Below are 12,228 nucleotides of genomic sequence, written 5' to 3' on the forward strand. Positions count from 1 at the left end.
TCACAATTTAAGGCTAGCAAGATTTTTAAATGAATTTTTTTACACATTTTTTGCAGGGGGAGGGCTTAAGCCCTGAAGGCAACCACTGTTAGCACCTTTTTCTGCTCAGCTCAGCCTGTGCTAAACACTTTTTGCCACTGTAAGGACTTCAGCCCTAAAGAGATTGCCTTTAAAAATATACAAACTGGATTTTTTTCTCTTTTTTTCTGGGGGAGGGGGGGCAATTAGGAGAAAGGTCTTGTGGGTTTGTTTTTAAGTTAAGGCTACTTTATTTTTATTTTTAATTTGACCTTGAAATCTAATTCATTCACTCACCCTTCTTTATTCTGTCTGAAGTCTAGGGATGGCAAAAATGTTCCCCCTAGACTGTGACAAACTATATTGAGGAGAGGCAGAAGTCATTTGAGACCATATTTTCCATGGAACTTCCTCATAATAAGAATTAATGTATTATTTAAATGTTGTTTAATAAAAAACTGCTTTAATGGCTGTTGGAGGGCATTAAAATTTTAAGCCTCTTTGTAAGAAAAGCACAGAATGTGCATGCCATTACTGTGTATATTACACTTACAGAGTAAAAGAAATAGGGACCAAAAAAGAGCCTGTTCTGAAACCCAGGGCCAGATAGCACACTTTATTTAATGTCTACCAAAAGGTTTCTTACAGCTCCTTAGTGGGTAAAGCGTGTATCAGTTACACCAAACAACTGAAACATTAATTAATAACTGAAAAGGGTGCTATTCCTTGGGTGGGAAGTGTAACCACCACTGTCAGCATTCTCCTGAAAGCTGAGTTGCACCAAGGCTTTTAAAACACAATGGGTTTTCTGCTCTCTTCCAATAATAGATTTCTCTTCCTCTGTGCAAGTGACTTATTGGCAATTAAATAATCCAGAAATTAAAAACAATGTCATAAACAAATAATTAAATTTTTCATATACTATCCTTGTGTCAAATATGCAGCCTATCAATAACACTGATGTATGGAAAAATCTTTTTAACGCTATATCCCCTGCCATTTCTTTTTCAGGAGCAGGAATGGTTCTTACAACAAAATCTTTCATGGAAAATACTAAGGCAGAATACTCACAGCACAAGTTTTTCTCACACCATGAACCCTACAATCTCATTATTCAAATAAAGTCCATTCATGTTATTTCATTATCACATTATAAACTCAGTGACACAGAAGTTATTCTGCAATAGTTACTATGTGCTCACTGCTTTTTTTCATATGTGCAAAGTAAGACAACTGTGGGGTTGTTTTTTTCTTTTTTTGCAGTAATATGGGAGAAATTCACATTACTTCTCAAATGCCATAACATTCTAAAAGTAAACTAATTAATGTTAAAAATGGTTCAGTGTATTTAAATAGCATTAACTAAAGGGTAATTATTGGAATTTAACAGCAAATCCTCTAAGGTATCAGCTGTTCTCCCTCAGTAAACCAATATACCGTCCCAATAACCTATACTCATGCTTCAAAGCACAATGGCTAAAATTCAGGTCTGGTTTCTGTGAAATCTAATGCTGATTTCTTCTGACACAAAATATGTTACCTGGGACTTGCTGTTAAAAGAGGTTATGCTACAGGTACTGTTAAACATCCACTTTTTGTAGCTGCACCAATACAAATACTTGTGATGATATTTGGGAAAGGAACACAGCCACAGCACAGTTCTCTTTCCACACTTCCTATAGCCAACCTCTAGCGCAGAGACTAAAAAAAGAATGTATTTCCTCCTACCTCTTAGAAAGAAGTGATACAGAGATAAAACACCATACCTATGTCAAAGTTAGGTTCCAGAAATAAGGTGCATATCCAAAGATTATAGTATTATCTTATCTAGCCCTTCAGAGGTATTTAAGTGTCCAGAACCATTTCCTGAAACATTATTTTATTCAATATTTACATTGAAATGCTGCTACTATTGCACTAATATATTCCTACTGGGAGAGAAATAGCAGGAACAGATGAAATGCATTCCAAAGATTCACAGGTCCAGAGGCAGGTAAATTACATTGCTTATATATTCAAGTAAGATGCATTTTATTTCTCCATAATTTCAACCAAGAAGAAGAACTAAAGCTGAGTCAGGAGTAACTATTCCAAGAATTTTTACTTGGAACAGTTTAAAATATCTAATAGGATTCATGCAATGTGTAGCAAAGGGAATCCAGCTATACTTAATATATGTTTTGCTGAATAGATGTTTTGCTGAGTTCATTGGGGATTCTCCTAACTCTCTAGGAACAAGCGTGTTTCTGAAGTAGCCTGTATCCATTCTTTGATCTGTTGAAGAAAAGAACAAATATGTGTAGTGAAAGAAATATCCCATATAGGAGAGAAAATAACTTGGAATTCTGGTAGCTGACCTTTCCGTTTCACAGGCATGGTTTTATTGGTGCTCCAGAAACTCAGATATCAGTCTCTCCTGCACCTACCATTTGAGATGTCTACATGAGGAAAGTCTGCAATGAGCCAAAGGAGAAGGAGAAAGCCACACATATGATTTTAGGAAACTGAAACATTTCCAGTAATGAGTTTAACATTCTTTCTCTTAGAATATTAGTTTCCATCTTTCTCCAGGCCGTCACACTGATTGTCTTTGGGGTAGGAAGTATGTTAGATATTAAAAATATGAGTTTTCACCTTGCTAACCTTCTGAACTTTTTGCCTTACTGACTCAATGAGGTGCAATGAAATATGCCAGTTATACTAAATAAATTTCTCACGAATTCACCAGAGCTTGCCTTCCTTCAAATTGTCTGCTATTTTTACCAGTCCGATTGTTCACTGTAAGGGTGTAACACAGCACAATTTTATTGACAAGTCAAAGAGAATTGCTGAAATGAATAACTGAGAGGAAAATAGGGAACACAGGCCTTTATCTGTTTACCAACTTAATATGCATAAACATTGTGGGAAAACCACAGTTCAAAATGTTTTAGTACACTGCTTCACTGCTTGGTCTACAAATACTCAATTAAAAAATAAATAAAACACCAATCTGCAAATAAAAATGCACCTATTTCTGTCATGCAGATTTGAATCAACCCTGCCCCACTGACATTCAGCAATTTCATGGATGCAAGTGTCTCTTTCACATCTGTTTCCTGTATTCACTGCAGCTTTCATTCATCCATTTATTAGTCCTGGCCATCCTAAGTTTTTTTCTGGCTCTGTTCTGACAAGCAGATGGATACTGTGGATTACATTTAAGATTTGTGACCACTTGCTGTATGGTATTGTGACACAATGCTATTTGCACAGTATCCCATAATAAGCAGCAACTTCATTTTTGCAGGCGCTGTCAACATTCACCTACCTATTTCAGCCTTCTGTTCAGAAACAGTCTAAATATTGCATACAATGAAAAAGTCATCAAGCGAAATTCAGAAATTTCCACTCCCTGAAAAATTCCCAAACTGAAACATATTTGGCAGCCAGTTAGGATGTAAAATTGATATTCAGAAATTCCTCATAAGCAGAAATTCAGAAAACGATCATCTTTAATACACAATGCGATACATAAAAATGGTTATAGCGGTTCAGATCAAGGTACATCTAGCCAAGACTTCTTCCTTCAACAGTGGTCACGAGTAATTGTCTAGGCACTGCTAAGAACATACATGAAACCCCTGACATTTTCAGGCTTCAATTACTGTCAGCTCTGGAGATTTTCTGAGTGTGATATCATCTGATTACTTAGTGACCCCAAAATGCTTACAAGCATTTTTCCAGTATCTCTGTAAACCCATGCAAAATTTTTGGCAACCATAACATCTTTGTAAGCCATTAGAAGAAGCATCTTCTTTTGTTTTTAAGGAATCTGGCCAAAATAATCTTTTTCAGTGGCCTCTGGTTCTATATTGGAAAAGATAGTTAAGAGACAATGCCTATTCTTGATCTTCATGACAGTCAAGATTATATAGCTCCAGTATATCCTCCTGAAGCCACTGCCTTTCCAGCCTGAAAAATCCTAGTTTACTCAGCTGTTTGTGACATGTAAGCCATTCCACAAATCTGATCAATCTTTTTGCCTTTGTCCAAATCTTTTCTAGTTTTAATATCCCCTCTTTGATAAAAGGAGACCAGAATTGCACACACTTTTCAAAGCATGGGCAAACCATGTGTAGACACAGTGGCATAATGACATTTTATCTTTTGTTCTGACTTCTTTTCTTAGCTATCCTTACCTCTGATTTGCTTTATATGACTGACGCTTAGCAAGGACCTATTGATTTCATGAAACTATCTATCATGTCCCAGGGTCTTGCCCCTGTTGGTCAGCTCTGAATCCATCCTTTTATATGTGAAGTTAGGGTTGTTTTTCTCTGTGCTTTTATATAAATTTTTGTACTTAAACTTTGCCTTTATATATAGGTAGTTTTACATGCTATTTTATCACATAGTAATTCAGTCTTCAATGCTCTCATGCAAGTATACATGCCCTGTCCTAATCTTTACTGCATTTCCTTACTCCAGATGTATTTATTAGAATAAGCAATTAATAAATAACTGTACATTTCCAAACAAGAAGTGTGACTGCCATTTATTCAAGGAAAGCCAGGTAACATTTATAGGGATATTGAGAGATAAATATGTCATCATTTTGCTCTGTCTGCTCACTGTAGCATCTGCCTGACAGTAACAGGAAAGACATCCTCTTTCATAAAAAAGTCAGATGTTGTATGATGAACAGATTTTAGAATGTCAGACCTGCAGATATTCAGAAAATACACTAACTGGATTATTTACTTATGTTGATGTAAAACATTGTACTAGAACATATGGTTTCATCAAGGTTACTGCCATTTCAAACCTCAGACATATTACATAAAGGAGACCAGTAAATCCAGGTGGCACAATCACCTACTATTTTGGCCAAACAAGGACTAATCTAAGGTCATAGCTAAATATATAATGTGGAGGAAAAAGGATGAGCAGGGAGGCACTGCGGGGCGGAACATGGGAAGGTCGTAACGGGCGGAGCACTGCTGCCGGAAAAGAAGGCGGGGCTTTACAGCATTATAATAGAGTAGGACACGCTTCATTAAACGCCATTTTGCCACTCCTCATATTGGTGTCTGTGTGGTGATGGTCCGGGGTCTGGGGAGAAGGCCCCGTGCCTCCTCGGTAAGAACGAGAACGGTAACAAGTGGTGACCCCGATGTGATACCGAGGAGGCGGCTCGGCCGGCGCAGGCGCCGGGAGCGTGAGGAAGGGATCCGGATCCGGAACCATGGAGGCCATCTGTAAGGTAGTGATGGCCTGCGCCAAGGAATGGCGGGCGCCGCTGAAGGCAGGCACGATACGAGCGTGTGTAGAGAGGCTCGTAAAGGAGGGAGCGATTACTTCTCCTATGGAGATTCTGCGGGAGGAACTGTGGCTGCAATGCACAGCAGCGCTGGCGGAGTCCCCGATGAACGGGGGATCCGCGAGGGAGTTAAAGGTGTGGGGGCTGATAAGAATGCTCCTGCGGAGCGCGAGGGAGGCCCCGGCGAAAGAACGGGAGAGTGGGGGCGGGGAGGTTCCAGTGATCCTACCAGTGGAATCCCAGGAGCCGCCTCCGGTGTATCCCTGGCAAGATCTCGCACAAGACAGAGAGGGATGGGGGGTCGACGGGACCGAACCCGAGGATTGCGTGCCTGGCGCAGTTTTGAGGAAGACGCTTAGTGAGGAAGATAGGACCCTGCTGCCGTGGGCCCCGGCAGAGGAGGGTGCTGTAGGCGGGGAGAGTCAGGCAGTGCAGCGAGGGAGGAAGGGTAACGGCCAATCAGAGCGGAGAGACCAGAGTTCGACCTTGAAAGGAGGGAGGAAGGTTCGGGTGAGATTGCCGGTTGAGGAGGAGAGCGGAGAAGATAGCAGCGACGAGGAAGGCGGGGGCTTGCGAGAAGTTACGCGCAGGCTGCGGGGGTGTGCAATAGGAGAGACACAGCCGAAAGGGAAGCCGAAGGGCGGAGAAGAAGTAACAACATCCCCGGTCGACACCCTATTGCGTGCATTAGAGGAAATACGGCGGGAGGTCATGGCCACAACAGAGGCTTCGCGGGCCGCGTATGAAGAACTCGGGAAGCTAGTAAAGGTAGAGCCACCCTGGACAAAGATAAAACAGACACACGCAGAGAGCTTCACTGAATTCTGTGACAGGCTCCAGCGGGCCATTGCAGAGTCAGACTTGCCCCCTGAGGCCCAGGGTCCGGTCATGATGGAGTGCCTCTGGCAGCAGAGTGACGCCATGACGCAGGACATCCTGAAAACGATCCCTAAAGGAACACCACTTTCGGTTGTCATCCGCACGGTACTGCAAAAACAGAATCAGGGAACAGCAGCAGCGCAGGCTCTTGTCACGGCGGTGGACCAGATGAGAAAGGGACCACAGCGTTGCTTCTCTTGTGGATATCACAGGGAAGAGGGTATGCTGCGGTAAAACGGGAGGAGCAGATAAGATGGGTTCCAATGAAATGCATAAAACCTGACCTAAATGCACGTACGGGAGGGTCTGGGGTGTAACTAATCATTCTTGGTGAGATTCCATCCTGAACAGGGCGACGCCAGATGGGATGCTGCTGCATGGCTGCATTGATGTTTATCGCCGGCTTCATGATTCCGGGGACCGCAGAGTCATACTGGAGGAGATGAGCACAGGCGCACAGAGCAGCTCACTACTGCATCCCGTTCAACCCCGAGGCGGGGCCGACAGAGACTTTCCTGACGGGGAACAAGTCAACACAGGGGCGTGGATCTTGTCATGGTTTGATTAGAAATGGCTTATAACACTAGGCTTGGTAGCACTCACAGTAGTAATAGCGATATGCTGCGGCTTGCTAATTCTGAATTATTGCTTACGGCATGTACGGCTTAACTGCTTGATAGACATGAGCATAGAGTATATCAATTAATAGTACAGGAAAAAGAGGTTCTAGACAAGATATTTGCATGAGAAGCGGTAGACTAGGCGTAGCGGAAGATCACGCGGTGTGACGCGCAGCCTAGGGGTGGAAACGAAGTGCACCTGTATGTAAGCTTGCACGCAGCCCACAATAAACGCCATTAGACAAATGGCTAACTAACCTGTTTGGCAATCTACCACAGTGGCTAATAGGACTGCTCGCTGAAGGCTTGCGCATTTTGCTAATCCTCATAACTATAGGCTTATGCTTGTGTGTAATACTGAGCTGCGTTAAGAAAGCCTTGCTGAAAGTAGCGGGCCAAGTCTGGATTGCTCGAAAACAAGAAGGAGAACTTCTGGAGGAATGGCTGGGCTTTGGGGGGGGATATAGTCTGTTGGAACTGAGCAATCCCGCCTATGGCCGCTGAACCGACGAAGACAAGGACACCGCCTGTGTTAAGAAGCGGAAGAAGGGGAGGCAGCACACAGCTCCGCTCACGAAGCTACTAATGCAAGGAACCACCCGATGGCGGTCCCGTCGAGACACACCGCACTTCCGCGTGTTTTGTTGCGTCCCGCTCGATATAACGAAACAACATTGATGGGAGAGGGGGAGATGTGGAGGAAAAAGGATGAGCAGGGAGGCACTGCGGGGCGGAACATGGGAAGGTCGTAACGGGCGGAGCACTGCTGCCGGAAAAGAAGGCGGGGCTTTACAGCATTATAATAGAGTAGGACACGCTTCATTAAACGCCATTTTGCCACTCCTCATATTGGTGTCTGTGTGGTGATGGTCCGGGGTCTGGGGAGAAGGCCCCGTGCCTCCTCGGTAAGAACGAGAACGGTAACAATATAACCTGCTACAGTTTGATCCAGGGACTATAACTCAGGATTGAGAAAGTCCTGCATTCTTTGGGGAGTGGATCTAGAGAAATATATATCATGTACAGGGACCACAGAGTTATATATACTAGTTTTAAGGGTCAGAATTTCCATTGCCTTACTCTTAAGGATGAAAAAATCATTCTTAATAATTTTTACTTTTATTCTTATAGGGTAATTTATCCTAGATATTTCAGTATCATTTTCAAATTGTGTTAATACATATCTCACTCTCTAACTTTACTGGCTAGCACGTAATTGGAAGTAGATTTGATCAATCATTCCATACAAGAAAGTTGCATCTCATTTTCATATAACAAATCTCTTACCAAAAGGTAATTCTTCACAAATCTTTAGAAAGTAAGTGTTAAGGCTTATAACAGAAATGCTTCATCATACCAGCATTGGTTTGCACAGTTAAAGCCAGGACTATACGAGCTTATTATCCAGTGAGAATATTTTCAAACTGTTTCCAATCATTCTATAGTTTTGTTGGGATTGTAATTGGAAAATAAATTAGAAGAATCAAAATTATGCTTCCCAAAAGAACATTAACCTGGGGATGGGTTTCATTTTTTTCTTTGGTGGATACAGAAAGGGAAAGAAAAAATGAATTTCAATTGCATTCAAATAAATGAACTAATGTAATATGAATATATGATCTGATATTCAACCCCACATGTAGGAGAGAAAATTCCCAGTGGTACAATCAGGTTATGCTGATAACAAATTATTCCATATGGTAAGAATGCTCAAGTGAGTGTTCCTACATCTTTTACACATCACGAAGAGTTTGGGCATTTTCTTCCAGCACAGGGCTCTTCGGTGGCTGGCAGGCTGATTACTGGTTCAAAGGCTATTTCTGGCTATATGGAGAACTTTCTTCCTCACTGTTTTACTTTTATTTCACCTGAAAAACAAAATCTTAGGTGCTGAAGGATCTTCATGGTTGGATCATTTCAGGAAAAATAAAAAAATCAGGATGGATTGTTGATCTAAACTCTCAATTTAGGCAAAAAATCTTACCAAAAAAGCAATAAACTCATTCCTTTTCTTTCACTTTATCCAATGTTAGAATATAGATTCATCTATTTTAATTCATCTACTTTTCTTACTATCTTAACTTCTATCCCATTCATTAGTCTGAGAACTTCAAATTTTTACAATCAAAAGTTCCATCATTATGCTAGAAGATCTAGGCAGCTCTTTTGCATTATGATTGGTTTTACAGTATTAAACCTGATTTCAACAGCTTTGACTAAATGTAATTTATAGAAGCCAAAATGTTTCCTAGGAGGCATATTGGTTTCAATGAATTTTTAACAGGGAAACTTCTGCAGTCGAGGGCTCTCTGGTAACCTCTAATGATAAAGACAGAGAAAAGGACATGAATTAAAAACTTCAGGTATTATATCCAAAAGGACCATTTTTGACATAATTCCATTCTCACAAAAACATTTGTGGATGTTCCAGTGTGGAACAAAAATAAATTTTAAGGCTTTGGAAGCTATTACAAAACATTATTGTCATCTTCTGCCAAGTTCTATGCTTCATGTCATGATTTTAACGGAGAGCCATCATTTCCAGAACATTATTATCAGCTCATGGTTTGATGAAAGCAACCCCTTACACTGTAGTTTATTTCCTGACACAAAAAATTATCTATATTTTGGTATCTGTTACCATGGTCTAGAAGAGAACAGAAAGCAATTACAGAAATAAAGTGCTTGAACTATGAATTTAAGATCACAGGTGTTTTATATACTGTCTCTTAGCAAGGAAAACTGTAATAATCCTCAGACGCTCAAGTTAAGCACAGATAGGACTCTGTTTTGGAATAATGCTCTCTTCTGGGACACACTTTCAGCCCTAGCAGAAAAAAAACTGTCATAGCTTTTCAGATTAGGATTTATGTCCACTCCTAATAAGAGAAGAGAGATAAATTTAGCATTTCTGAGAAAATATTCAGAAGGATATTTCCACTTTAATGTTACAGTAAAGGCTTTTGATCGCAAGAATCACATAGACCCTTACAGGTCCATGGGATCTGATGGGCTGCATCCAGAAAGCTGAGAAAACTGGCCAATGTTCTTGCAAGGCTACTCTATCATCTTTGAATAAGATGGGCAGGGAGATTTAGTAAGTCTCTGATGAATGGAGAAAGGCAAATGTTGCATCCATCTTTAAAAAAGGCCAGCTGGCCAATCTGGGAACCAGAGTCAGGGCAGCTTTACTTTGGTCTCTGGGAAAATCATGCAGCGAGTCATCTTGGAACACATTTGCAGGCACATGAGGAAGAAGGTGGTGATTGGAAACAATCAGCATGGATTTACCAAGGGCAAATTATGCCTGACCAACCTTATTCCTTCTATGATAAAATGACTGGATCTGTGGTCTAGGGAAGAACAGGGGATTCCATTTACCTGGACTTTACAAGGCTTTCAACACTAACTCCCCCCAATATTCTTCTATCCAAATTGCGATCTCATGGTCTAGATTGGTGGACAACCAGGTGGGTTGCATGATCCATCTGGGTGGATAATCGGGCTCAGAGAGTAAAAGCTGGTTAATGAGTATACACTACCTGGAGGCCAATAACAAGTAGAGTGACATAGGGATCTACACCCATCCTGTTTAACATCTTTATAACTGATGAGGTGATAGAGTGCTTGCTCATCAAATTTGCAGATACAATCAAATTGGGGGAACCAGTCAATATACTCAAGGGCAGGACTACATTTCAGAGGGATCTAGACAGGCTGGAGGAATGGGCCAACAGGAACCTCAGGAAATTCAGCAAGGACAAATGCAAAGTCCTGCACCTGGAAAGGAAGAAGCCTTTACAATGATACAGGTTGGGGTCTGACTGTCTGGGGAGCTGCTCTGCAACAAAGGACCCTGGATCCTGGTAGACAGTGACCTGAACATGAGCCAGCAGTGCCCTGGCAGCAGAGATGGCCAACAGCCTCCTGGGCTGCATCAGCAGGAGCACAGCCAGCAGAATGAGGGGAGGGATTATCTCCCTCTCTACCCAGCACTTGTTAGACCACACCTATAGTACTGCATCCAGTTTTGGTCCCCCCAGTGCAGGAAAGACATCAATAAACTGGAGGAAGTTCAAAGCTAGATCAAAATATTAACACCCTTCTTCATATCCTTACAAGATGAGACTTTATAAGGTCTTAGCCCTTTAAGATGAAGGGTGTCAGTATTTTGCTCTAGATTTTCAGGAACAGCCAGGGGATATTCTGAGCTACACGGCTGGTCAGTGAGCACCAGAGATAATACGAAATGTTGTGCCTGACTTGTTCTACTATTTCATACTCGCTACTTTATAGTGAGAATGTAATTCCCCCCAAAATCAATAAGGTTAAAATTGTTCCATAAAAATTATATGACTAAAAAAGTTAACTTTGCCTGGAAAATGTACAGTATAAGGGGACCAAGGAAGGAAAGTTTTCTGAGAAGTTTCTTTTGCTTTGCTTCCATCAGGAAACTGGGACTTGAGTGAGGCTTGTGACAGTACCACTGCACAGGTCTATCACCACTGTCCTTTGGAGGTTTGTTGGAGTCTGCTGGCTTAACGGACCACAGCAGGATATGCAGGGAATCAGGTCCTGGATTGTCAGGAACTCACACTCTCACAAAGAGGCAGAGGAAAGAAGGATTCTTCTGTACACACCACTCTTAAGGACCATCCTTTGAACTAAAATTGTTTTGGTGCTAGTGTATGGGGAGGACTAGCCCTAGGCAAAATGCAGGACGCCAATATAACTCAACATTTATGTAAGACAATGAGAAATTAATGGACAACAAAAACAACAAGAAAACTTATTATAGTGTAATTAACCTAATTCACAGCTTCAAAGGCCTGTTTGGAAGTTTGTGTAGTATGGTTATGAAGTATGCAAAAATAAATGTGAAGTTAGACACTTCTCTGTGTTTTCTGTGAATATGCTTGTTTTGTTATCAACTTTTTTTTCCCTCCACAGCACATTTTATAGCCAAAGTGTCATTGCATTAAGAATTTTAGCTTCATTTGCATAATGCTAATAGCACAAAGGCAGGTTTGCTTAACTACCCATACAGGAATAGGATTGCTGCAGCCCTAGAAGAAATGGATCTGCTTGCTAAGAAAAAAAAAAAATGCAGCTAACACTAGACTGTCAGCCAGAAACTGATTTCACTGCTAATGTAAAGAGTTTTATTATATCAGCTAAGCAGACATGTGTCATTAACTCAAAAGAAAATAACTTAACAATCCTTTACCTCACAACACTCATATTATGCACTGGGAGGTAGGATACTTGTTGAAATAATATAAAGAGACTTTTATAGACAAGAGAAAAAAAATCCAAAGTTAAGACTGACTGCCTGGTACTGCTAATCTTCCCCTTTAGAAGAGGAAACAAACAAACAAACAAAAAACCCTTCACCAGCCTCCACACAGT

General features: G+C 41.2%; 1 protein-coding gene across 1 annotated transcript; it reads left to right on the forward strand.

The window, feature by feature from the left end:
• The first annotated feature begins 5,357 nt into the window (after positions 1-5,357).
• Positions 5,358-7,077, forward strand: LOC136991165 (uncharacterized). Its single transcript, XM_067289967.1, has 2 exons — positions 5,358-6,419; positions 6,551-7,077. The coding sequence occupies exons 1-2, from the start codon at positions 5,366-5,368 to the stop codon at positions 6,643-6,645; spliced, it is 1,149 nt and encodes a 382-aa protein (XP_067146068.1). The 5' UTR covers positions 5,358-5,365; the 3' UTR covers positions 6,646-7,077.
• The last annotated feature ends 5,151 nt before the right edge of the window (positions 7,078-12,228 follow it).

The sequence above is a fragment of the Apteryx mantelli genome, chromosome 1 (assembly GCF_036417845.1).
Source record: "Apteryx mantelli isolate bAptMan1 chromosome 1, bAptMan1.hap1, whole genome shotgun sequence".
In the NCBI taxonomy this organism is placed as follows: domain Eukaryota; kingdom Metazoa; phylum Chordata; class Aves; order Apterygiformes; family Apterygidae; genus Apteryx; species Apteryx mantelli.

Bases quoted from the DNA above. Each gene is read 5' to 3' on its own strand.
- LOC136991165 (XM_067289967.1), top strand. From the start codon at position 5,366: ATGGAGATTCTGCGGGAGGAACTGTGGCTGCAATGCACAGCAGCGCTG. The intron at 6,420-6,550 runs GTATGCTGCGGT...CATCCTGAACAG, and splicing joins TGGATATCACAGGGAAGAGG to GGCGACGCCAGATGGGATGC.